This window comes from Lepidochelys kempii, chromosome 11 (genome assembly GCF_965140265.1).
Source record: "Lepidochelys kempii isolate rLepKem1 chromosome 11, rLepKem1.hap2, whole genome shotgun sequence".
NCBI lineage: Eukaryota > Metazoa > Chordata > Testudines > Cheloniidae > Lepidochelys > Lepidochelys kempii.
In genome coordinates this window covers 15,892,310-15,919,609 of record NC_133266.1, presented here as the reverse complement: position 1 = coordinate 15,919,609, position 27,300 = coordinate 15,892,310, and the positions used below count along the sequence as shown (strand labels likewise).

The 27,300-nt window shown below is 40.9% G+C and overlaps 2 protein-coding genes and 1 pseudogene across 3 annotated transcripts in view; 2 read left to right on the top strand and 1 right to left on the bottom strand.

The window, feature by feature from the left end:
* DPP10 (dipeptidyl peptidase like 10) overlaps positions 1-27,300 on the top strand; it is a 451,693-nt gene that overhangs the window by 101,950 nt on the left and 322,443 nt on the right. For both annotated transcript variants that reach the window (XM_073305257.1, XM_073305256.1), the window contains exons 2-3: positions 5,198-5,312; positions 20,866-20,961. In XM_073305257.1, the coding sequence (XP_073161358.1) occupies positions 5,198-5,312; positions 20,866-20,961 (211 nt within the window). The remainder of the gene's footprint in view (positions 1-5,197; positions 5,313-20,865; positions 20,962-27,300) is intronic.
* Positions 11,977-13,778, top strand: LOC140895282 (uncharacterized). The gene is made up of 2 exons (XM_073304725.1): positions 11,977-12,620; positions 13,208-13,778. Exons 1-2 carry the CDS (start codon positions 12,038-12,040, stop codon positions 13,720-13,722), a joined length of 1,098 nt encoding a protein of 365 aa, XP_073160826.1. The 5' UTR covers positions 11,977-12,037; the 3' UTR covers positions 13,723-13,778.
* LOC140895281 (small nuclear ribonucleoprotein F pseudogene) lies at positions 16,929-17,171 on the bottom strand (annotated as a pseudogene).

Below are 27,300 nucleotides of genomic sequence, written 5' to 3'. Positions count from 1 at the left end.
TTGTTTCTAGCCAGGCTTTAAAAATCTGGAGTCTAGTACATTTGTATCCTGATTCTGTCACTGATTTCTGCTGCGATTAGGAAAACTGATGTGCAAGACTCTGAAAATCTGCCACTATTTGGCAGTGAGGCAATGATAGCTAACCTTTTAAAGCATTGTGATTTGATATCAGGTTTGCTCAGTACAACTCTGTCTCTCCTAGTTCTTTCTGCTTGTTTAAGTGTGAAGATAATTTGTGTTTCTCCAAATTTTAAATTGCTTATATCTATTGGTGATGGTGGAGAAAAATGGTTTGTTATGCTGGAATTCAGTCTTAAGGATTCTGTCCACCAATATTGGACTCAGAGCCACATATCTGAATTTTTTTGTGGGGCATGAAGTGTGAGCTGTATGCAGTAAACACAGCAAAATGACACCTACATATTAGCAACTTTGAAGGGGTTAAACTGTGTACAACAGTGCAAAAAGTGGGATTAGCAGTCCTTATTACCACACAGGGGACCTGTGCTGGTCCATCTGTTCTGGACTGAACATTAATTGTTGGTGAAGTGTCAGAAACTGAAAATGCTGAGGTCAAATTCCCATCTCATTTAATGTGTATGCAACTTGGTTTGAATTAAGTGAATTCACTGGGGATGGCGACTCTCTTTTTTTTCTTAGCATACATATTTTATGTATTTTACATATTTCTCATTATATTCATAAAGTGAGAGTAAGATCTAGTCCAAATGTTTATATTAATAGCACAAAAAGTGACTGCTTGCCTATTGCTTTCCTCACAGTGCCCTTGCTCAGTGTTTCACAGTTGTTCAAGGCACATGTGCTAAACTGGAGTATTTAAACTGACTTCTTTCATAAGACAGGACGAGGGCAAGAAAAGGTCTTTAAATTTTTTCCGGTGCTAAACTGTGGAAAGGAAATTCCAAAAAAAATAAAAGGCAAAAATTGTGAAGGTTGGTTCAAGTAGTATGCTGTATTAATTGTTATAGGACAGAGAGAGAGTGATCTTCCTTGCATTACCTATAAATATGCTCACAGCCAACCATGTGCATTACGTTGGATCATGTCTGATGTATACGTGTGTCATAAATATAAAGGGAAGGGTAACAACCTTCCTGTATACAGTGCTATAAAATCCCTCCTGGCCAGAGGCACAAAATCCTTTTACCTGTAAACGGTTAAGAAGCTCAGGTAACCTGGCTGGCACCTGACCAAAAGGACCAATAAAGGGACAAGATACTTTCAAATCCGGGGGTGGGGGAGAAAGGGAGGTTTTGGTCTGTCTGTTCAGTGTGCTTGCTGGACACAGATCAAGGAAGCAAGCAATCCAACTCCATTAGAATTAGTAAGTACTAGTAAGGGAATGTGTTAGCTTATTTTTGTTTTGGCTTATGATTTTCTCTGTGCTGAGAGGAAGGTGTATCCCTGGTTTTCTTTTTGTAACTTTAAAGTTTGGTCCAGAGGGAAATCCTCTGTGTTTTTGAATCTGATTGCCCTGTAAGATTATCTTCCATTCTAATTTTACAGAGGTGCTTCTTTTACCTTTTTTCTTTCTAATAAAGTTCTGTTTCTTTTAGAATCTGATCGGGGTTTTTTTTTTTTAGTGTCCTAAATAAACCCAAGGTTGGTCTGTGCTCATCTTGTTTATTCTCAAGCCTCCCCAGGAAAGGGGGTGTTGGGGCTTGGGGGGATATTAAGGGGGAGTAGGAACTCCAAGTGGTCCTTTGCCTGAGTTTGTCTAAATCACTTGATGGTGTCAGCATTACCTAATCCAAGGTACAAGTGAGAATTTGTGCCTTGGGGAGTTTTTAACCAAAGCTGGTAGAAATAAGCTTAGGGGGTCTTTCATGCAGGTCCCCACGTCTGTACCCTAGAGTTCAGAGTGGAGAGGGAACCCTGACAACGTGTAACACACAAGTCAAAAGCATTGGGTGTTAGCCGACGGCCAAGGATGTTTGGTGAGGTGCCAGCTATGCCCGTTTATACCATCTGTGACTTTAACCACTAGGATGCACTGTCCCTTCGCGGCGGGCAGCCCGGGCTAGGCTGACGGATGCCCCAAGGTCCTAACCACCTGTGACTTTAACTGCTAGAGCTCAGAGCTCCTTCGCAGCGGGCAGTCAATACTGACTGACAGGTGCCCCAATGGCAGCACTAAGAGCCTCTCCACACCCGTGACTTTAACTGCTAGAGCTCAGAGCTCCTTCGCAGCAGGCAGCCAGGATTGACTGACAGGTGCCCCAAGAGTTTGCCCCGTGGAGGCGGCACAACTCAACGCTAGGCTCTTAGTACTCTCACCTAATGGCCAGGCTTTAGAGCCAAAACGGCTGAGGTTCTTTAATTGTGTTGGCTGCTTTACAGTAAACCAGAGAAAACAAGTCAGGCTTATGCATAAATGGTTACCAAAATTTATTAAGCTAGATTCTAATCATGTGGTTACAAAATTGCTAGTGCCTACTTATTTAAATGTAGAGATGTTACACACACAAACAAGTTACAAAACTGAAGCCACAATCCCAAAGAAAGAAAACAAAGTATAGAGCTCTATTTCAAAATATGTGTACACTAAAGATAGGAGATCAGGTGTGGGTGCTTCTTACCCTCCTTGCATCTCTCAATTCCAGCGGTGCCAAGCCAGGATCGGTCACTCAATTCCGCGGAAAGACGAATAAGGGACAAGGCGTAGGGACCCTCTTAGCTGCAGAAGCCTTGGGAGGCTGTCACTTATCTGACCAGCAGATAGATAGTGAAAAGTACTCAAAAATCATGGTGCTGTAGATCCCCTACTTATACCTCTGTACTCCTTTATTCTCTTTCTCCTTTCTTATGCCAAATTGGGGCTGGTCTGTCGGGGTGACGCCAGCTTTCGCAAGAGTAGTTTACACTTGCAAGGGAGAGAAACAATAAGTTTCGACTACTGGACATTTCTTTTATCAGGGTAAATATTTTCCCACCTAGGATGTTGGTGTGTGTGCATCACGCTATTTAGTAGGGGCTAAGAGCCATGTCTGTCACAGGGCCTCTGCCTGCTGTGAGCTTAATCGTTGTATCTGTTCCCAGAGGCACATTGTAGCAGTACACCTGTGCTTTCACAGCTTCAAAGGCTGTGCTGGAATATATGTTAAGTGCCCTGTTCCGGCTTCCTCCTGTGTTTCCAGCAATGCTGGTCTGAGGGGGGGGGGGGGGGTGGGGGGCTGGCTGGCTGGCTACATTGGGTTAGGACTCTTATGGACCTCAGACATTTGGGATGAGCTTGTCTGACTTGTGGAAGTATAAGGAGGACAGTATATTTATGAGTATGAGGGAAAGAGAGAACGTGACTCCTTTGAGCGACTTCTCTTATTAAAAAAGAAAAGGAGAACTTGTGGCACCTTAGAGACTAAGTATCCAGCCTATTATTTACTGTCTCACCACTAAGGGAGTTCTCCTTTGGCTTGGGCAGTAAAGGCTTCTGCTTTTGGTGCTGAAAGACCCTTCTAAGATCCCATGATGCCCATGTGATTTGTTTGTATCAAAGAATGTGGATTGTCATAACACCTTTCTTGTCTCAGATGTTTGCAAACTTGTTCAGAAACAATCTTCTGCATGTGCAAAAAAAATTAGTATTTATTTGAAGTTATAAATTACAGCAGGCTGCCTTTCTTTGCCCTGGGTGACTACCCCATTGGCTAAAACAAACAAAAGAATGCAAAAAGACTATCCATGAATAGAACCATGCCCATCCCTCAGCCTGCTCCTTCCTTAGTAGCCTGAGAAAAGACAGAGAGAAAAGATGGCTTTGCAACATGGCCAAAAGTTTAACAAATCTGGGCACTGGTGGGTCAGGGAGAGCAAATTCTAAAACCAAGGACCCCTCACCTCAGCAGTTTCCTTTCTTTTATTCCATGAATACTCCATCTCAAGTGGTTCTGCTGATCTCATCTATGACCATATGTCACAGAGAGAGACAATCTCTTAGGTGTCCAGGTCCCAAACCATTTAAGGCATTTATAATTTAAAACTGACACCTCAAGTTCTACTCAGAAGCTTACTGAAAGCCAATGAATATTATGGTGCACTGGTTTAATGTGCTCCCAAGGTGCAACTCAGTAAATAGATCACAGCATTCTGCACTTGCTTCAACTTTTAAATGCTCCCAAACTGTAATCCCTCATAGAGTGTATGATAGCAATCTAATCTTGAGGTGACAAAGGCATGGATAATTGTGATAAGGTCAATATCAGAGAGAAAAAGTCAGAACTTGTCTTGCCAGATGCAGATGGAGAAAGTGCTGTTTCATGTGGGGGAGGGAGAGACCAATACCAACCAGGTATCACCTTGATGTATTTTTCTATTCTGTAAGGCAATGATGGTGCAGTATGAAATCCTAGATGAAATAGAAACTATGCATTACTTCTGTTGACTAACTTAAAATCCCATTTGGCTAATGTTAACATGAGCTACACAGGTAACCAAAGGAGAATATATGATTACATGGAGTAGTAGTTACAGAAGCATTCATTTAATATTGTTACAAGCTACTGTTGATTATTACGAGTGACAGGAGAGCAGTTTGCAGATGAACTACTGTATAGAGGAAAAAGAACGAGGAGTACTTGTGGCACCTTAGAGACTAACAAATTTAGTCCAAGGTGCCAAAGGACTCCTCATACTTTTTGCTGATACAGACTAACACAGCTACCACTCTGAAACCTGTATAGAGGAAGAAATGCTGTTCAGTTTAAGAAGGAATACTTTGATCCTTTGGCAGTTTTGTCAATGTTTTCCATTACAAATAAGAAGTTTAACATTATACATTAAAAGCTTGTGTATTTAAACCTTTTATGGTCCATACCACTTTAGGTAGAAATACAGTAAATTGCCACACTTTATTTCTGTAATTATCTTGTAAAAGTGCCAGTTGATATTGTCCTGAAGTTTATGTTCAGCACACGTTAACACCAGTCATATTTTGGACAGCTTGCATATGCTCAATTTGATTGTCTCTTAGGGAAATAAAATTGTTTAAAAATACATCTCTATTAAAAAGATCTAAAAATTATGTACTTTGAATAATTAAATGAACTACAGAGAGGAGAAGGTTGATAATCAGCTCACGTATAGTATGATTAGAACAATCTGCAGAATCATTTCTTGTATTCATACATTTTTCCAGGATTATATGTAATTATGAAACATTTTTTTTTAATCTCTGCAGGAGCTTGGAAGTAACAGCCCTCCGCAGAGGAACTGGAAGGGAATTGCAATTGCACTGCTGGTGATTCTAGTTGTATGTTCACTCATCACTTTGTCTGTCATTCTTTTAACCCCAGGTAATCTCTCTCTCTTTTTATATATATTCTTACTGAAGACATTTTGATTCATAATGTAATTTTCAAAATGACTTATAAGTATAACATTAACTCTTGTCTTTGCTCATTTTAACTTCTGGCTGCTTGAATTTCAGTATCCAAAGTAGGCACAGAGTGACCTCTATGATGCACATTTGGACCTGCCATTATACATCCACTCAAAATCCCCATTGGCTTCCGTATATGTGAAATTAATTAAAGTCATGGGTGGTTGCCTCCTGGTGTATTTTCAGATCCCTGGGTATATATAGAAAACTTTGTTTAAAATGTGCTAATACTGAACATGAAATTTTTATATCCAGCCACATCAGTGTATATGTATCTCTCACTGTCATATACACACAATAAATCAGAGAGAACTGAAGGTATTTATTTAACAACTGATTTGCAAAAATAATATTAATATGCCTATTCAGCAAGTCTGGACAATGTAAGTTCCTACACATGGATGTTTTAGTTTTGCTGCAAGTTTTCTTTATTCTAATTTATCCAAGACATATTTTTAGTGGAAGTCCTTTTTCTGTTGGGATAGCAAACATTTAAACCAGGATAGAAGCCCAGATAGAAGGCAACATTGAACATGTTGCAAAGAAAAGAAAAAATTCATTGATTTCTCCCAATCAGACAGAGATTATTTAAAATAAGTGAACTGAGATGCATATATCAGTGGTAAATATTGGTCTGAAAATATTCTGTATTGGAAATGTTATTCATTTGGTTTGTATTTGAATGTGCTTTTTAAGTTCCATAGCCTTGGAATTTGCAAACCATTGATGAAGCTATATATTTTCCTGATTAATTTTCACTCAGTTGCATTTGTATATTTTTTGCATAATTATCTAGTATACTTTATGAATCAATAATTAGATGTTACAAATTCATTTGTATATTTTAGTATTTGCTGTTTAGGTTAATTTAGCATTAATTGAATCATCACACTGGAAAGCTTAGATATGATGGACCAAATTTAAGTTAGACTCCTAACAACCCTGTTAGTCTCCCTTAGCCTGTGGTTATGTTGATGTAATTTACACACTACGGAGCTGGCAGAAAGTGTAAACAGGCTGTGAAAAATTCCTATAACTCATAACCAAGGGACAAGTAGAAGTGCTATCTGGGCAAGTAAACGAGTCAGATTATCTGGCCACTGGAAAAGGGCTACGAAGTAAGCAAAGAATGGGCTGAATGATAGCAGGCACAGAAGCTTGGAGCTGCTTCTCAGTCAGGGAGGGGGCCAGATTGTCTGGGAAGGGAGCAAAGAGGACAAGGCTGCCACTTGTGAGGAAAGGTGGCTGAACAGAGCATGCCTGAGTGCTAGACTGTGCTGCTTTCCCTGTATTATGGAGATATCCACTATGTACACCCACGGCTGGGAGGTTCGTAGCCACCACTCTCAAGAAAAAACAAAGGGTAGTGGTGGTTGGTGACTCCCTTCTGAAGGGGGATCCATCTGTAGGCCTGAGCTGGCATCCCAGGAGATGTGGTGCCTGCCAGGGACCCATATCTGAGATGTTATGGAAGGATTACTGAGGATCATCTGCACCTCAGACTATTACCCCATTCTGCTCACTCATGTGGGCAATAATGATACTGAAAAAGATATGACTCTGAGCAGATCAGAAGGAGCACAGGACTCTTGGAGTGCGGGTGAAAGAGTTGGGGGCACAGATGGTGTTCTCTTTGATCCTTCCAGTGAAGGGTAGGGGTTCCAGCAGAGAGAGACATATTCTGGAGGTAAATGCATGGCTCCACAAATATTGTTGCCAACAGGGCTTTGGTTGTCTTGACCATGAGATCCTGTTCCAAGTAGAGATGGGGTCCACTTTCAAGGAAGGGGAAAAGTATCTTCAGATACAGACTGGCAAACCTAGTAAGGTGGGCTTTAAACTACGTTTGATGGGGCAGAAGACAAATGCCAACAGATAAGTCCAAAACATGGAGACCTGGATGAAGGGTAGGAATCTGTGGGGGACATGGGAAATTGCAGTATGGACAAAGGAGAGACAAGGAGGAATATAGAGCAGAAATCTAATAATCATCTTAGAGGTCTGTATACTAGTGATTGGATGACTAATACAGTGAACATCTGTGTGAATGGGTTAGGATCTGAGGCTAAACTAGGAAAAGTTGGGCTGATCTAACCCCAGTTAGAGGGGAGCGGATTCTTCTGGGGATCAAGAAAGGTAAATTTGGGAGCATGTATGTCATGATATACCCAAAGCCACCCTAGTGACTGAAGTATATTTCTTTCTTTTCAAGGAGAGGATTTCTTGTTTGAGGGGATGGCAAAAGCTAGAAAGAATTATGCTGAAACTCAAAGCAATTAAAGTCAGTTTTGGCCCTTATGTTTGAAAACCTATTGTTAACAGTGGCAAATTTGAAGGAGTATTTCAAAGCCTTCAGAGGCAAAGATTTTTTTTAAAAAACCCTCTACAACATATGGACTAACACTATGTTATGTTGTTAGAATGTATGTCCCCCCTTACACTGGTCTTTGCCAACAGTTCAAGTCACACAAGTGAAAACCAGTATTGTTATGTCAGTTGCTATGATTTCCCTAAGAAACTTCCCAGTTTGGTGTAATTAACAGAATCTGCTCTGCAAGGATCTAGGATTGGAAAAAGAAGGATTTTATGCAGGTCAGGAATGAAGGACATAAAGAGAGCTTTGAGAGGAAGCTTGCATCACAACTGCTTGGTGTCTCGAGCCCGTGCTGTCCACACCTCATTTTCCGGAGCAAATAATTTATATTATTATTCTAATTATTTATTATTTTATAAAACTTTTAAAAACTAGTTAGGTAAACTGAGATTTTTGCTTATATGTGTTAAATACTGTAGTTGGATTAGTTGGTCTCAAGTGTCTCAAAGGCAACTGGGATGTCTAGCATTAGAAAAAAATAGACTACATCTTGTAAATCTAGAAACAGAAATAATCACTGGTCATTAGTACTTGTAGTTGGTCTAAATCTGCCTTAATAAAATGTAATCTTTTTGTAAAAATCTTCCTGTGAAATACACTTGATAGGAATTAGTATGTTTAGCGCAGTAGTGACAGTTAAGTTTCATGTTATCTCAGGATCATTCAGAATATATTGCTTCCAGTTTCTAATACCACTAGTCTGAGCAAACTACTTTGAAGATGAAGAGTGCTTTATAATCTTTTTCTTCTCATCCCAAAGTATCTTAATGGACACAGGGAGCAGTACAGTGTCACCATTTATTTCTGTCCATGGTTTGTTTCTCCATGAAGCCCAGCCTGGTCATGACCCTGCATATCATATCCCACCATTGAGTTGGTGGTTGGCCTCTAATTCTGACTGACTTTGGTTGCATGTGTGGGTTTTTTTTGGCATCCTATTACATGTTTGTCTTCTGCAGTGTCCCCACATTCTGAAACTTTTCATTTGCAGCCAGTCCTGTACCCTGATTTCACATCCTACTCTTCTTTGAACTTTGTTTGCCTTAAAATCATTCCTTCTTTACACGTTATCTTCCAAAGAACTGTCATTGTTACAGCCTTCGGCCTTCTGATGTCTGTTTCATTTAATGCAGTTGGTTTCAGACCAGAGAGTAATGCTTTTAAGTACACTGGTTTGATACATTTTCACTTTGGTACCAAATGTAATGGTGAAATTATGGATGGATAAAAACCAAATTCTGTGTAGCATTTGTATCTAAAGAACATCTCCTTTTAATCACATTCTTGGTGGAACTGGTTAAGCTTCCTAGGTATACATAAAATTGTACTTATTCTATGACTTCTTTGCTGCTGCTGCATTTCAACACTTTATCTGTTTCCCCTTTTCCAATATACAGCCACCTTATCTTACAGCAAACTTTGATTTGAACGTGTTGCTTAATTTTCCATCAATTCTGATAATACTAGAGGCTTTGTACACTTTTATAATTGTAGTTATCCTATAAGTAAACCATGTGATTTTGTGGCTTTCCATAATGTTTTTTCTCCAAACTGAATCCAATACCTTCATGTAGTTGATGAAAACAGCAAACATCTTAAATCTCCATTGTCCCTTTCTTCCATCAACTGTCAGAGCATGAATCAGCCTAATCTGAAGCAGCACTAAATCTTACCTACCACTTCCTCTAAAAGTGGCCTTAATCTGTTGACAATAACTTTCCCAGTATTTATAATAATCTTACGGCTCTATAATTATTCACATTGGTAGGATCTCTTTTTTTCTGAATTGGTACAACTATTGCCTTTAATCAGTCATTGTATCTCCTCTTGTTCCCATACTCTATTATATATTTTTTCCAAATGCTTTGAATAGTGCTTGTCCTGCCAGCTTTTAGCAGCTTATCTGTTATATTGTCTAACCCTGTAGCTTTCCCATTTTTAGCTGCCTTATTTCTCTTTCTCTTTCTCTTTCTTCTTCTGATGGTGGTTCAATGCTGGTAGCCATTCTACATTGCAAGCTGCCCTGTTCATCCAGCATGTCTAGAATGCTTGCATCTGGATGAAATACAGGGTTCAGCACTTTGTTACAATGCTCCTTCCATATTTCCAGCACCTCTTTGGCATTTGTTGTCAGTTCACCGGTAGCCTTTCTTATGATTTGCATCATTGGCCTGATTGTGTGTCCATACAGCTTAACCATTTTTTATATTGTTCTCATATCTTTTTTTCTTGATGCCTCTTCTAGTTGTTGAGCCTCTTCTTTCCAGCACTTTTGCTTGTTCAGTCTTCACTGCTTTGCACACTTTTACTTCTTCTTCTTTCCTCGCAGTCTTGGCTTGTTTACACTTTTCTTGTAATGTTCTTGTTTCATTGTTGTCCAGCTTTCCCATGTTTTCTTACGCCTTCCAATAACTTTCTCTACTGTATTTTGTACTGCTTCCTATAATATTTCCCATCTGTTCTGTAGTGACATTTCTTCATCATAAATTAATGGCCTGAAATGCCCTCCAAACCTCATCTTGTATGCTTCCCCCACAGAGCTATCCTTTGACTTATCAAGATCAAATTTGGGTCCAGTTGCACCCATCTTTGCTTTGCACTTTAACTTAATCTTTCCCATTAGTAGTTCATGATCACCGCCATGCTTGGCACTTCTGTAGAGTTTAACATCCATCAATTATCTTCTATGCTTTTGACTGCTAATCATGTGGTCGATCTGGATTTTAGTTTGCCCATCTGGTGAGTTCCATGTAACCTTGTGAATTTCTTTGGCAGGACTTGTTTTCCTCAGTGTGTATCTCACAGCTAGTTCTTAACCTTTCCTTGTTATCATTTATAATGTTGTCTAGGCATGGCTAAGTCTAATAATGCATATTGCTGTGTCCAACACAAATAATAGCTTTTGCTTGTAGTTAACTAGCAGATTTAATTGCATTGTGGGGCATTCAGAGTAACAGCCGTGTTAGTCTGTATTCGCAAAAAGAAAAGGAGTACTTGTGGCACCTTAGAGACTAACCAATTTATTTGAGCATGAGCTTTCGTGAGCTACAGCTCATCCAATGAAGTGAGCTGTAGCTCACGAAAGCTCATGCTCAAATAAATTGGTTAGTCTCTAAGGTGCCACAAGTACTCCTTTTCTTATTGTGGGGCATGTAATTTCCTGCCTAATACCTAGAACTAAGCAGGTGTCACATGAATACATGCTGTGTATTTCTAAAGCTTCAAACAGTAATTCAGATCCTACTTATTGTTCCCAAGAGAAAAACAAATGTTCAATAAGATAACTTATATATGAATTTATGACATTAGTTCCATACAAATATTGACATTAATAAAAATAATAAAAAGAAGAGCTCTGTATAAGCTAAAAAGCTTCTCTTTCAGAAACAGAAATTGGTCTAATAAAAGATATTACCTCTCCCACCTTGACATTAATATAGACATTGTCTTTTCATCTTCTTTTGTAAAGGATATAAGCAGTGCTAAAACCAAAGAAAAATTATTTACCCAGATTTCAAGGATTTTTATTATGACACGAAATAAAACTTGAATTTGTAGAACTAATTGGAGCAGATATTCATTATATTGATAATGAGGGATACAGGCAGAACTAGTGATATCTTACTTATTGTTAAAAGAGAATCAGACTGAAGAAGTAAAAAATACAATATAGAAAAGTGCAGGAACTTGTTCATTTTATGTTGCTTGCTCACACTATGAATCTCCACTGATTCCTATATTTCCCAAGAGTCTTCTAATAGCATTTGTGTTTAATTCCAAATAACATAATATGAAGGTCATGGGGGAGGAAAAAATCATAGCTTGTTAGATACTATATCACACATGTAGAATATGTTTATTCTGGTACTCTTGACTGGGTTTAGGTTACTTTCCTCAAGCTAATACTGAGCCCTGGTCTACACTAGGACTTTAGGTCGAATTTAGCAACGTTAAATCGATTTAAACCTGCACCCGTCCACACAGTGAAGCCCTTTATTTCGACTTAAAGGGCTCTTAAAATCGATTTCCTTACTCCACCCCTGACAAGTGGATTAGCGCTTAAATCGACGTTCCCAGCTCGAATTTGGGGTACTGTGGACACAATTCGATGGTATTGGCCTCCGGGAGCTATCCCAGAGTGCTCCATTCTGACCGCTCTGGACAGCACTCTCAACTCAGATGCACTGGCCAGGTAGACAGGAAAAGAACCGCAAACTTTTGAATCTCATTTCCTGTTTGGCCAGCGTGGCAAGCTGCAGGTGACCATGCAGAGCTCATCAGCACAGGTGACCATGATGGAGTCCCAGAATCGCAAAAGAGCTCCAGCATGGACCGAACGGGAGGTACGGGATCTGATCGCTGTTTGGGGAGAGGAATCCGTGCTATCAGAACTCCGTTCCAGTTTTCGAAATGCCAAAACCTTTGTGAAAATCTCCCAGGGCATGAAGGACAGAGGCCATAACAGGGACCCGAAGCAGTGCCGCGTGAAACTGAAGGAGCTGAGGCAAGCCTACCAGAAAACCAGAGAGGCGAACAGCCGCTCTGGGTCAGAGCCCCAAACATGCCGCTTCTATGATGAGCTGCATGCCATTTTAGGGGGTTCAGCCACCACTACCCCAGCCATGTTGTTTGACTCCTTCAATGGAGATGGAGGCAACACGGAAGCAGGTTTTGGGGACGAAGAAGATGATGATGAGGAGGAGGTTGTAGATAGCTCACAGCAAGCAAGCGGAGAAACCGGTTTTCCCGACAGCCAGGAACTGTTTCTCACCCTAGACCTGGAGCCAGTACCCCCCGAACCCACCCAAGGCTGCCTCCTGGACCCAGCAGGCGGAGAAGGGACCTCTGGTGAGTGTACCTTTTAAAATGCTATACATGGTTTAAAAGCAAGCATGTGAAAGGATTACTTTGCCCTGGCATTTGCGGTTCTCCTAGATGTAGTCCTAAAGCCTTTGCAAAAGGTTTCTGGGGAGGGCAGCCTTATTTCGTCCTTCATGGTAGGACACTTTATCACTCCAGGCCAGTAACACATACTCGGGAATCACTGTAGAACAAAGCATTGCAGTGTATGTTTGCTGGCATTCAACCAAAATCCGTTCTTTATCTCTCTGTGTTATCCTCAGGAGAGTGAGATATAATTCATGGTCACCTGGTTGAAATAGAGTGCTTTTCTTCAGGGACACTCAGTATAGCCCATTCCTGCTGGGCTGTTTGCCTGTGGCTGAACAGAAATGTTCGCCGCTGTTAGCCACAGGGAGGGGGGAAGGTTGAGGGTGTAGTCACGCGGTGGGAGGAGGCAAAATGCGACCTTGTAACGAAAGCACATGTGCTATGTATGTAATGTTAACAGCAAGGTTTACCCTGAAAGAGTGTAGCGACTGTTTTATAAAATGTGTTTTTTTAAATACCGCTGTCCCTTTTTTTTTCTCCACCAGCTGCATGTGTTTCAATGATCACAGGATCTTCTCCTTCCCAGAGGCTAGTGAAGCTTAGAAAGAAAAAAAAACGCACTCGCGATGAAATGTTCTCCGAGCTCATGCTGTCCTCCCACACTGACAGAGCACAGACGAATGCGTGGAGGCAAATAATGTCAGAGTGCAGGAAAGCACAAAATGACCGGGAGGAGAGGTGGAGGGCTGAAGAGAGTAAGTGGCGGGCTGAAGACAGGGCTGAAGCTCAAATGTGGCGGCAGCGTGATGAGAGGAGGCAGGATTCAATGCTGAGGCTGCTGCAGGACCAAACCAGAATGCTCCAGTGTATGGTTGAGCTGCAGCAAAGGCAGCTGGAGCACAGACTGCCACTGCTGCCCCTCTGTAACCAACCGCCCTCCTCCCCAAGTTCCATAGCCTCCACACCCAGACGCCCAAGAACGCGGTGGGGGGGGCCTCCGGCCAACCAGCCACTCCACCACAGAGGATTGCCCAAAAAAAAGAAGGCTGTCATTCAATAAATTTTAAAGTTGTAAACTTTTAAAGTGCTGTGCTTAAAGTGCTGTGTGGCATTTTCCTTCCCTCCTCCACCACCCCTCCTGGGATACCTTGGTAGTCATCTCCCTATTTGTGTGATGAATGAATAACGAATGCATGACTGTGAAGCAGCAATGACTTCATTGCCTCTGCAAGCGGTGATTAAAGGGAGGAGGGGAGGGTGGTTAGCTTACAGGGAAGTAGAGTGAACCAAGGGGCGGGGGGTTTCATCAAGGAGAAACAAACAGAACTTTCACAGCGTAGCCTGGCCAGTCATGAAACTGGTTTTCAAAGCTTCTCTGATGCGTACCACGCCCTCCTGTGCTCTTCTAACCGCCCTGGTGTCTGGCTGCGCGTAACCAGCAGCTAGGCGATTTGCCTCAGCCTCCCACTCCGCCATAAACGTCTCCCCCTTACTCTCACAGATATTGTGGAGCACACAGCAAGCAGTAATAACAGTGGGAATATTGGTTTCACTGAGGTCTAAGCGAGTCAGTAAACTGCGCCAGCGCGCCTTTAAACGTCCAAATGCACATTCTACCACCATTCTGCACTTGCTCAGCCTGTAGTTGAACAGCTCCTGACCACTGTCCAGGCTGCCTGTGTACGGCTTCATGAGCCATGGCATTAAGGGGTAGGCTGGGTCCCCAAGGATACATATAGGCATTTCAACATCCCCAACAGTTATTTTCTGGTCTGGGAAGAAAGTCCCTTCCTGCAGCTTTTGAAACAGACCAGAGTTCCTGAAGATGCGAGCGTCATGCACCTTTCCCGGCCATCCCACGTTGATGTTGGTGAAACGTCCCTTGTGATCCACCAGAGCTTGCAGCACTATCGAAAAGTACCCCTTGCGGTTTATGTACTCGCCGGCTTGGTGCTCTGGTGCCAAGATAGGGATATGGGTTCCGTCTATAGCCCCACCACAGTTAGGGAATCCCATTGCAGCAAAGCCATCCACTATGACCTGCACGTTTCCCAGGGTCACTACCCTTGATATCAGCAGATCTTTGATTGCGTGAGCTACTTGCATCACAGCAGCCCCCACAGTAGATTTGCCCACTCCAAATTGATTCCCAACTGACCGGTAGCTGTCTGGCGTTGCAAGCTTCCACAGGGCTATTGCCACTCGCTTCTCAACTGTGAGGGCTGCTCTCATCCTGGTATTCATGCGCTTCAGGGCAGGGGAAAGCAAGTCACAAAGTTCCATGAAAGTGCCCTTACGCATGCGAAAGTTTCGCAGCCACTGGGAATCATCCCAGACCTGCAACACTATGCGGTCCCACCAGTCTGTGCTTGTTTCCCGAGCCCAGAATCGGCGTTCCACAGCATGAACCTGCCTCATTAGCACCATGATGCATGCATTGGCAGGGCCCATGCTTTCAGAGAAATCTGTGTCCATGTCCTGATCACTCACGGGACCGCGCTGATGTCGCCTCCTCGCCCGGTATCGCGTTGCCATGTTCTGGTGCTGCATATACTGCTGGATAATGCGTGTGGTGGTTGATGTGCTCCTAATTGCCAAAATGAGCTCAGCGGCCTCCATGCTTGCCTTGGTATGGCGTCCGCACAGAAAAAAGGCGCGGAACGATTGTCTGCCGTTGCTCTGACGGAGGGAGGGGCGACTGACGACACGGCTTACAGGGTTGGCTTCAGGGAGCTAAAATCAACAAAGGGTGTGCCTGTACATCAAGGAGTATTTCAGGCAGGACTGCACGGAGGGTTCCAATAAGAAATGGTGCACCAAAGTTATCGTTGTTATTGGAACAAGGAGGTTAGCCTGGCCTCTGATTGATACATGGCTAGATTAACCTCGCTGCGCCTTCTCTGTGACTGACTGCAGTGTGATCTAGACAGGGGAGGAGGAAAATGAGTACAAAACAAATCTGGTCTATTTCTTGTTCTGACCTACTCCATCTATCCTTTACATCTTTGGCTGGCAGCAGACGGTGCAGAAGGACTGCATGCCATCCACATCTCATGGCTGCTTGGCAGAAGATGGTACAGTACGACTGCTAGCAATCCTCATCTCTTGCCTGCCTGGCAGAAGATGGTACAGTACGACTGCTAGCAGTCCGTATCGCCTGCCCGCTCACCATAAGACGGTTCAATAGGACTGCAGGAGTAAAGAGAATGACCTGGTCAAGTCACTCCAAATTTAGTCCCTGCGCCCATGTCTGCCCAGGCGCTCCCAGCCGACGTGGCCAGGAGCACCTCGGACACGACGAGGACGACTACCAGTCGTATTGCACCGTCTGCTGCCAGAAGGCAATGGGTTGCTGCTACTGTGCAGCAAAGCCGTACCGCGTCTGCCAGCACCCAGGAGACATAGGGTGACGGTTACCTGAGTGGGCTCCATGCTTGCCGTGGTATGGCGTCTGCACAGGTAACTCAGGAAAAAAGGCGCGAAATGATTGTCTGCCCTTGCTTTCACGGGGGGAGGGAGGGTGGGAACGGGGTCCTGACGATATGTACCCAGAACCACCCACAACAATGTTTTAGCCCCATCAGGCATTGGGATATCAACCCAGAATTCCAATGGGCAGCGGAGACTGTGGGAACTGTGGGATAGCTACCCACAGTGCAACGCTCCAGAAGTCGACGCTTGCCTCGGTACTGTGGAAGCGTTCCGCCGAGTTAATGCACTTAATGCACTTAGAGCATTTTCTGTGGGGACACACACACTCGAATATATAAAACCGATTTCAAAAAAACCGACTTCTATAAATTCGACCTAATTTCGTAGTGTAGACATACCCTGAGGAATGTAAGTTGTTCCATGTAGTGATATTATTTTGCTTGTATATAGTGCTTTTCATCCACAGATATCAAAGTGCTTTATAGAGACATTATTATCCCCAGTTTGCAGATGGGAAAATGGAGACACAGAGGTGCTATGGCTCCCCCAAAGTCACACAGCCAATATTTAAAAGCAGGATGATATACTTAGGTCTTATATTACCAGGTCTCATATTACCAGGATGATATACTTAGGTCTCATATTACCAGGACATATTTTTTTTTCTCAAAGTAGAACAGATTATTCATCTAAAATTTGAAGTATTAAATTAAATAATTAAAACTAAACTAGTTTTATAAAATAACTGTACAAAGTAAATTTTGTAAGGCGCTATTCTTCCTTTATTTTTTTTTTTGTGAAAAACTGATCTTTATTTTCCAGAAATATAGAAACTTATTCTCTCATTTCCCCATCTTCTTCTACTTCTCTGATGTACAGGACATTGTTACATCTTTTCAAAACTTCACCAAGGTGTCCTGACAACACCCCATCTATGTATTCTTCTGTGTTTGCAAGCTGCATGTTCATGTAGCCGTCGACAGATACCAGGTAGCCCTTGTACTCCATCCCCCACTTCAGCTACACCATCACCGGCTTCCCTGTCAGGAAGGGCTTGGAGTTCAGGGGCAAGCTCATGGTAACGCGGCGTGGCACAAAGCAGCGGTAAAAACAAAAATTACTCATAGGGCCGCATGTGCACCTGCTGGAGTCTAATTGTCTGTTCATTTACTTGCTAATTTGCAAAAGCATTTTCTTATCTATTAGTTCATATTAGTGAGTTTCTACTCTACTTGATTTCTGCTTTTCAGTCTTTAATTTAGTTAAAATATGAAGGTTTGCTGTCTGTGTACGAATGTGCACCAATTGTTAAGCAGTTCAGCTGTCAGTTTACTGCACAGTATAAAAATGTAACACTTTTTATCTTTTAACACTTGAATTCAACTCTGACTCCAGTAATCTACAATATATATATAATCTACATAATATATGTATGGATTGTTATGATTCCAGTTGAATATATATTCAACTGGAAATACAAAAATCTATCAAGTTAGTTGGGGACCTGGGAAATGTTAGCCCTTCAATGAATAACTCAATAAAATTTAAAATGGAAATGGAAAAGAGATGGTAGACTATTCTGCAATGTAATAATAAACATTAAGGGGGAAAAGAGAGTCTTTAACAACAGACAGAAAATACACTCTACAGTATGCATACAAATTCATATTTAGACTAAAAATACAAATTGCAGTCTTCTGATAGCTTACATGATGAGCAGCTTGTCTTTCCATGAATTAACTGAGCATTTTGGGAATTTAAAAGAGTATTTCTGAGTCTGTTGGTGTGAAACCAACATCTTGCTAAAAAAATTACATAATTTGAGATGTTTACAGCATGGACACCTAGACTAAAAGATCACAAATATGGTTTTATTTAAATACCGTCTTAGCATTAGGAGAGTTTTACTCTTCAAACATTACACAGTATAGTTGTTTGAAGATGTCTATTTTTCTAAACTAGATGGTTAAAAACAATGCTTAAAAGTACTAGATTCAATTTAAAGTTATAAAATGCAATTTATAACAAAAAAATTACTTGGCAAGTATGTGAATTGTCAGAATGCTGAGAAAAGTGGGTTCAGTTGTCCTTTCAGGTAATATTTCCATATACTGTCCAATGTATTTTCAATGATTTTAATAAGGCATTTAATAAAGTTTCTCAGAGGAAACTAGTGTTATGCAAAAAAAAAAAAAAATCCGGTGTCATAATAAAATTGGTGATCTGGATTGAAAGTTGGCAAACTAGCAGGGAATTTAGGGTCACAATAAATGGAATCTGACCCTTTTTGAATGCTGCAAGTGAGTTTTCACAGTGCCAGTTCTATTTAACTTTTATCTAAATGATTCAGAAATGGGAATGATGTATGGTGTCCAAATTTGCAGGTGATCTGCTAAAGTGCAAAAGGAATTAAGCACTATGGAATTTGATTGTAATAAGTGCAAGGTAATAAGTGCTTCTGAAGGGAGAAATGTTAGCAAAAAATACCTTAAATAATATATTAATGGAAGCTGAGGTGGGGAGAGGCTGTAGTAATGGTATGTAGTAGTTTGAAGGTAGAGACTCAATATGTGGGATCAACAGCAAGAAAGGCTAATAAGGTTCCATGGTGTATAAACGGGGATTAGGTATAAATCAAGAGAGATAATAGTTCTACTCTGTAAAACCCTTGTAAGACTACACTTGGAATACTGTGTCCAATACTGGGCTTTGAATTTTAAAAAAGGTTATTCTTGGGAAGGTGCACAAGAAGTCAAGAAATCTTTTTTTGGGGATTAGGAGTTCTGTTTTGCGAGAGAAGGTTTTAAGAGTGGAACATGGTTAGCCTTGAAAAAAGGAAGAGTGAGAGGAGAGTTTATTAGAGTAAGTATTTAAAGGGTTCCTGCTGACTGAGACTTGAGGAAAGACCTGTATAGATTACAGAAGGATGGCATAGTGAGAGGTCTCACTCTGAATTTTGTTAAGGATAAGTATAAGAGGGAGAGGGGGGGAGAGATGTTGTTTCCTGAAGACAGCAAGTAGGCCATGGATACTACTGAGAGAAGTGAGTGAAGCAAGCGGTATTGACAACATTTAAGAGAAGCACAGATCTTTATCTGGGGGGTAGGAGGGGTTGATTTCAATGGACTTAGAACCAGCCTGTACTCTCCAAGAGTAATGGCAATGGCAAAGCTCCTATTGACTTCAATGGGACCAGGATTGGCACCTTAAGTGAATTATGGGATGTTCCTGCTGCAAATCAGACTTCTTTTTTCTCTATTGGAGTCAGGGAATATATTGGTGAACCAAAGGGAGAAGGGTCTGCTACTTGACTGTTGTGATTCTAGACTTTCTGTCCTAAGTCACTGAAAATATATATCAGCAGAAATATGCAAAGCCAAAATTTGAACCCAACAGAAAAGGTACTTTCAGACAGAGGGGAGTCAGTTATGTAGGAAGACAAAACCCAATGCCAAAGAGGAGAATTGCTGTAATCTACTGGTAGTTGGGCTAATAATGATACTGTGCATATGTAATATATACCCGATATTCTGGTAGGAATGAGTTCTTTCATATGTTATGCATATAAGTTTGTCTAAAGCAGCTAGTGATCTAGGACATGTAAGATAAATATAATTGGAGATTTGTGTCCTGACAAGCAATAATGACTTTCAGTTAGCAATACCTTTTAATCTCATGTATTAATGGGTCCATTTACCTAATGACTTTTAAAAAAAAGATTTCTGGAAGTATTTCCATAAATGATGTTTCAGCACAGGAAAATGAGAATTGACTGCTGTTTCCTTTCTGGAAGTAAGGAAGTGATTGCAGGGGTCGACATTTAAAAAAATATACATCAACATTCACTACCATTTAGTAACATCTGAGATGGCACGGTCTCCCTTTTAGCTGAGCATGTGAAATAATTGTGTGGAATCTCTTGGCAAATGTGGACTTACTAATGGTGGGCACTGTATTCCTAGAAAATGTACCACGTATAGTTCTGTATCCCAGAATTCCATTGCTCATATCTACCGAGATCTGATGGTGCGGGGGGCGGGATGGGCTGTTCAGATTATTTTTACATATGAATTTAAGTGGTTACGGTTAAACAGAAATAATAATGGAAAAGGTTAATATAATTTTCTTATTCTTGTAATGTATTATGGTTAGTGGGACTGAGAGATATGATCTCTATTTAAAACTGGCTCATGGCCATAGGAACTTGTGTTAAGGTAGGATATTGGGTTTCTTTTCACTCACCGTTTAGGATATGTGGTGGGTAAGATTTGTTCTAAATTTCTCATTTTCTGTAAATCAGTATTTCACCAGTCTGAAAAAATTGATTTATTAGTCTGTATGAAAAAACATGTAATCACTATATCCCTAATGTTTCACTATGCATACAGGAAATGTTCATTGAATTGGGGTGACAGGGTGTCCTAGTGGCTAGAACACTGGACTGGAACTCGAGACCTAGATTCTATTTCCACTTCTGCCATTGGCCGGCTGGGTGACCTTGGGCAAGTCACCCCCTTGTGCCTCAGTTTTCCCTGGGGAATATGGGAATAATGATACTTATCTCCTTTGTAAAGTGATGAGCGATGTCCTGATGAAAAAGTGCTATGTAAATAAGAAGTAGGCATTATTATTATAGACTTCATTAGGAGTCTTACTTGTTTTTGAGCTGTAGGATCTGCCCCTAAAATCCCAACAATTTTACAATAATTACATGATATATATTAGTTTTTTTTTAAAATGTGTAACCTGGTGCTTCTTTGTTTCTTTTTAGATGAGCTTACAAATTCATCAGAAACCAGATTGTCTTTAGAAGATCTCTTCAAAAAAGAGTTCATAGTTCATAATCCAGAAGCCAAATGGATTAATGGTATGTGTATATATTATCAAGCAGTTTGAATGCAGATAGAAGCATTTTTATGATGAATCGAGACACTGTCATTAGTGAAGCCATGAAAAAGTCATAAACCACCATTGGTTCATTAGAAGTTTTGATGTGTTTGCAATATGTTACTGATTTTTAATATATGCTCTATATAAATATCTGTTAACCTAGGTATTGTGTTAATGTTACATATGGAATTTGATCCAGATCACCTCGGTCATATTGCATGGCATTTTTTAATTGTACCAGCAGTTCCAAATCACTTGTGAGAACCTTTATGAATATGTAGGAACTCTTTTAAAACTGAACCTTGTCTGTGGATTCATAACAAAATCAGGCCACTGAAGGAACAGGTTTATTCAGATCTAAATTTCAGGGTGTGCAAATGGTTCTGACACATAACATATGGAAACACATTTTAGGTTGAACTTCAACTTATTTGTACAGCTCTAGTTATTCTCTGATGCCTGTGCATTGTATTTCAGGTTCTGTTTGTTTAGATGCTTTAAGAATTGTGCATAATGTTCTAAAAATAATGCATATTGTTAAGACTCATATACCTGAAAAAGTCCTTGTCATCTCATTCAAATCTTTATTATGTTTTTTTTTCTTGATCAGATACAATGTTTCACATTCTTTTGGTTAGCAAGAAATTTTCAAACAACACAGTGTCCTTCCCCGTCTTTGTGTCATCATAATTGTGTAGCAGTCAAGGTGTTATAATCAGAGGAATAACAATAGGCTTTGTGCAAAATAAAGTATTTGAAGAAGAGTTATGAAAATAGGAAGTCTTATGTGGCTGCAGAGTTTATAAATTAAGTGTAATCAGAATGATTTATCCTTCACGTTGAAAAGATAGATATTTAAAGATACCAAAGCTGGCTTCCATGACGGAATCAGTAAGAATTAGAAACACCGATTGTCCAGTAAAAGGGCACTAATGGAATTAACTTTGACAACCTTCTCTGGAGACTGAATGGAGTTGCATCTCCCAAGTGGAAGTTCCTAGGTGTGTTTTGCTTCATGCAAGGGAATAGATGGGGAGAGTGGGCTCTTTCATGAAGTGAAGCATGCATTCCATCTTTGAGGAACCAACCCTTGGCCCTAGTCCTGCCTTCCCCCTGCCCTTCCATTTATGGGGAGGTTGGCCTACACAGTAGCACTAACCTGCAGCAACTGTGTTCATGGGAATGCCAGGATTCCCAGTGCATCTGTTCCCTGAATAGGTGTGCAAGAGAGAAGAAGGAGCCTTGCTTTGTCTAGTCCTCCACCCTGCTTTGCCATGTTTGTTGCAATTCCAATTACCTTACTCTATGATTAAATTAATCTTCTCTATAGAATATTGATTAAGTCCTTCTCTTGTGCATGAAACTGAATAACTCTCTCATTCACGGTAAACACATGGTGTGAGCAGCCTGCACACGAGTGCAGCTAATTAAGAAAATATATTTTTGAGTGAAAATTATATTGCATTGAACCAGAGATGTAGAGAATACTCAAGGATACAAATACTGCAGGAGTCACAAATAACATAACAGAGGCAGTGAAGCCTATCTTCAAAAACTGCTCAAGACACTAGCAAAAATCAATGGCTTAATGGAGACAGAGTATTCTCTACTTCTGCTTGTACAAGTAATTGCACGTGCATGTAAATACACAATTGATTTTGCATGTGGACTTTGTCCTCCTCTTAAAAAAAATTGCATTGGTAACAGCACTGGCCTTTTAAAGTGATTACTTAAGGTAGATAATTATTTATTGGAAGTGAACCTTGGTGCAAGTTTCATTGTTAGTACTCTTCCCTTACTACTGAACAGATATTTAATATTACTTGCCTAATTATCTTACTAGGTCTTAATAAATGTGTACAATGTAGCTCTGATATATGAAATATAACCTCATAGCATATTAATGTGGTGTTTCCAAAGACATGTAGCATGGAGGCTTGGAACTGACTGTGGAGGTACCTTGTCCACTGAGGGAAAATAAATGTGTGTGCTGCCAGGATTGCCAGCATGTGGATTCTGGGTGATTCCTGGATAATGAAGTTACAGAAGTTTTGTGGGACAGCAAGGAGTACACCATGGCATGGGATTTCTGACAGCAAGCTGATTTGGGTGGAGAGAGGTGGCCTGCATTGGCATCATGTTTTGCCACTATGTCTCATCTAAGTGGTAACTTAAGAGGTTGTGATCTACCAGGCACTGTGGTGATTCACTTGGGGAGAAATGATCTGGGCCTTTTTCCTGATACACACCTCATACAATGCATAAGAGAAGATTTGGATCAAATCAGAGATTTGTGTCCAGCAGTTGTGATAGTTTTGAGAGCCCTGCACGGATACAAAATTTGTATCCAAATCCAATCCGCAATCTTCCTTGAAAGAATACTACATGTGTACATTTTAAGAACCACTTCAGTCTTTTACAATGCCCTTACACTTACAGAGTTTCATCTCACTTTCACTTAACTATCATTTAAAGCATTACAATTCTCTCTTCTTCAACCTGCTGATAATATCCTTTGTAATAAAAGCCCTATGTCCTGCTAATGACATAACCCATACAATCAGAGAAATGATGCATACTGTATTCTGGAGGTACTCATGCACCTCTTCCCTTTCATCACACACATCAGAGGGTGCAAAACATAGATCTCGTATCACAGCTCTGTCACACACCACAAAGTAATCCACAGATGTCGCAAGTGCACCTCAACCATGCAGAGCTAACTACTGCTTCCACCATTCAGTACAGCTACACCTGATATTAACCACACTCACTTTACCTGGAGTGCACGCGGATAATAAATGCTTAAGCTGCTCTCATATCCCAGTTTGCTACTGACAGTACCATTTGTAATAAAGTCCCTGTGCCCTGCTAATTGCATAACATACACAATTCTGCATTTAAGTGATTCATACTGGATCCTAAAGGTACACATGCAGCTCTTCCCTTTGCTCACACCAGAGGTGAAAGTAAGCTGGTACGGTCCAGCCGGCTTCCCCATGCTGGTGCTTTAAAGTGCCCGGGCCTCCCCGCAGCAGCCGGAGCCCCAGGCTCTTTAAAGCGCTGCGGGAGCCCTGCTGCCACTACCCCAGAGGCTCTGGCGGCAGGGCTCGGGGGGTCAGGGGGGCTTTAAAGGGCCTGGGGCTCCCCGCAGTGGCCTCAACCCCTGACACTTTAAGTGCCTCCCAAGCGCCGCTGCCGGAGCCCCTGGGGTAGCAGCGGCAGGGCTGCAGCGGTGCTTTAAAGGGCCAGGGGTTGATTTAAAGGGCCCGGATGCCTCTTCTGATCAAGGCCACGCCCCCCCTGCTCAGGACTCTAGAGTACCGGTAAGTCCTTTAAGTTACTTTCACCCCGGCTCTCACACATTGCAGTGTGCAAAAGATAGATTTTACCATATTGTAATCTCAGCTCTTTCACCCACCTCAAAGTAATCTACACATGTCCTCATAACACAAGCCCACCTTTACCAAGAAAGCCTAGCTACTGCCTCCACTATTTAGTGTAGGTACACCTAACACACTCACTGCACTTGAAGTTTGTGCAAATAATTCCCTTGGCTATTGCCAACTCCAGGGGAACAAGAAGGAAAGTGGCATGACAACTTTATTTTTTTTGGTCCTGTGTGTGTGAAAGTGAATTGATTGAAAAAGGAGGTGAAGAGCTGGTACTCTTCAGCAACTGTGGGGTTGGCAGAGTAAACGGATGTGTATTAATGAGATATCTTGGTGCATTGCTGAAATAGGGCGGAGTTAAGGTTGCATGGGCAAACTTAACTTTGCATTTGCTGGTTTTCAGAAGTTTGAGTTTTGCTTCTGCAAAGAGACGACACATCACCAAGCAAACTTATCCCTATGTTAGGGTAATTTTTTCCCACTGAATATATTTTAAGGCCAGAAGGAACCATTATGATAATCTAATTTGACCTCCTGCATAACACAAGCCATAGAATTTTGACAAGAGATTCTTGCCCCAAGGCCATAACTTGTAGCTGAGGTATTCTCTAGGTAAATTGTTCTAATGGTTAATTCCACTCACTTTAAAATATCCATCTAATTTCTAGTCTGAACATATCTAGGTTCAACTTCCAGCCCTCTACTGAGCCCTCAAAGAGCCCTCTACTATCAGAAATTACCTCCTTTTATTGGTACTTACAGACCTCATTTGCAGGATCTAGCCTTAAATCAACAGCAGAATATGTAAATAGGCTTTTGAAAAAGTATTGATTTATGTTTAACAAATTAATTTTAGTTTATTTCCTTTTCTGCTTAGTATCTGGATCCTGTGTTTCCAGTGCAAGAATTAAAAACAATGCAGATGTCTAATGCTGCTCTCTCTCCTGCTTGCCATGGGATCATTAGCTCTGCCAAAGAAATACAAAACTCTCAACTACTGTCTTGGCAGATGAGGAGAACAAATAGAAACTAACATGTTGTATTTTAAATGTATTGTATCTTTTATCTTACCCAGGTGTTTGCATTTATTTAAAAAGCTTTTCAGTTTACTTTAAAATTAGGACTGAGAAAACATTACTTTTGATTTTTCTTTTCAGCTGAGGTTTATTAACTGGTTTGGCAGAAATTTGTAAAAAGGCAATTAAAACCTATCTGCTGTCAGCCTACACAGCACAGTTGCTTATTAGTCATGGTGCTTGCAGTGCTAATAGCAATAACTAAACACCTATGCATATTCTTCTGCTTCTGTCCTGGTCCATACATGTTGGTTAGTAAATGTTCAAGACACATCAGTAGAATTCCTAGAAGTGAGTAATGTGCTCATAGCTGACTGTATAGATACTGTAACATGCTTGATGAATACACCATGATTTTCCCCTAGAATTCATATACAATAGTTGAGAACAGAACAAAAAATTAGTTGTTTTAGTAATGTGAAAGATTTATTCTAAAAACAATCCCATAGTACTTTATTAAACAGGTATTTTTAATTGTAAATCCTATGTCCTATGCTGTATTTAAAGCCATGGTGATAGCGAACTTGGTGATCAGAACAGTCAATGTTATCTGAAAGAGCATGTGGTTCCAAAAAGAACACAAATTGTCTGGCATAGCTTTGAAGATGCTAAATGAAAGTGCATTTTCCCTTAGCAATATTGATTTTCAGTTTTTTAATAAAAAGTGAAAATTTTAAATGTTGCCAGTGTCTGACACAAAGTACGTAAATCTGGCAGCACATCGCCACCAAAGGAGATATTGAGTTGAAATGGCAAAGAAATAGCCTGGTTAACTTTTGTCTATGTAAATGTACATAGAGTACAGTACTGCACTGTGGTTTAAAAATTGTATGCATTAATTAAAACTAAAATAGGGTAGGCCATTAAAGCAATAAAAGGGAACTTTCTCTGCACAAACCATTCTATATTGCTAAATACATTTTTATATTGACAGCTCTCCCACATCTGTCTGCATCTACCACGTTGTCTCCTGACTTATACTGAGATTATAAATTCTTTGGGCCTGTGTTTCTGTTCTGTGTTTGCGGAGTAATTAGTGCAATGGCATCCGTGAATGGAGAGCCTATGTGCGACCATCATACAAATAATAGATGATGGCAGTAACTGTTACCCTATACATGTAAACTATTCACATCAGTGATAACAGCAACCACAGACCTTTCCATATTACTATAATGCTTGTCTCTCTTATAGTGGAGTGGGGCTGTGCCTTCCGATGACACCATTTCATGGCTCTTTGCTTTCCTTCTTTCTGCAAAAGTGGAGTTAGCTCACATTTTTGCTGTCTGAGTAACAAATCTAACTTTTCACATTCCCTTCCTATGTGCAACAGGAAGCATTGGCACCTCCATGTCATCCTCCAGATTATATTAAGAGTAGTGCCATTATAATTATGATATTTTTCTTATTTCAGAACAAAATATGTAGGAAAAGGCACTTAGATCTGCATGCTAATCTTAGGCAGCTGGGGTATGCAGGCTGTGCCCTGGTATCTAGTCTGGAGACGAAGGTTCTGATTCAGAAAAGCTTTTAAGTATGTGCATAAGTGCTTCACTGAACAGGGACGGAAAAAGGCATGTGCTCAAACTGAAACATGCTGAAATGCTTTGCTGAATTTGGGCTAGGATAGGGAAGAAATCTTTCTCTTCCACACTCACCTCCCATATCACGGAATAGCCGTAGTGCATGTTTGGCAGCTACTGTGCCCCATGTTGCAGGGGGGAATTTGGGGGATGCATTTAGCTGGTAATCTTTTGACCCTCCACCCTATCCTAGCTGTGCACATGCAATCTCCATACATCTGTAGTCCATGGAAAGGATGAGGAATGCTTGTGTGGGCCTTCTGAA

Excerpts from the sequence above, each read along its gene's own strand:
- LOC140895282 (XM_073304725.1), top strand. The coding sequence starts at position 12,038 with ATGCAGAGCTCATCAGCACAGGTGACCATGATGGAGTCCCAGAATCGC. Across the intron at positions 12,621-13,207 it reads AGGCGGAGAAGGGACCTCTG|CTGCATGTGTTTCAATGATC; the intron begins GTGAGTGTACCT and ends TTTCTCCACCAG.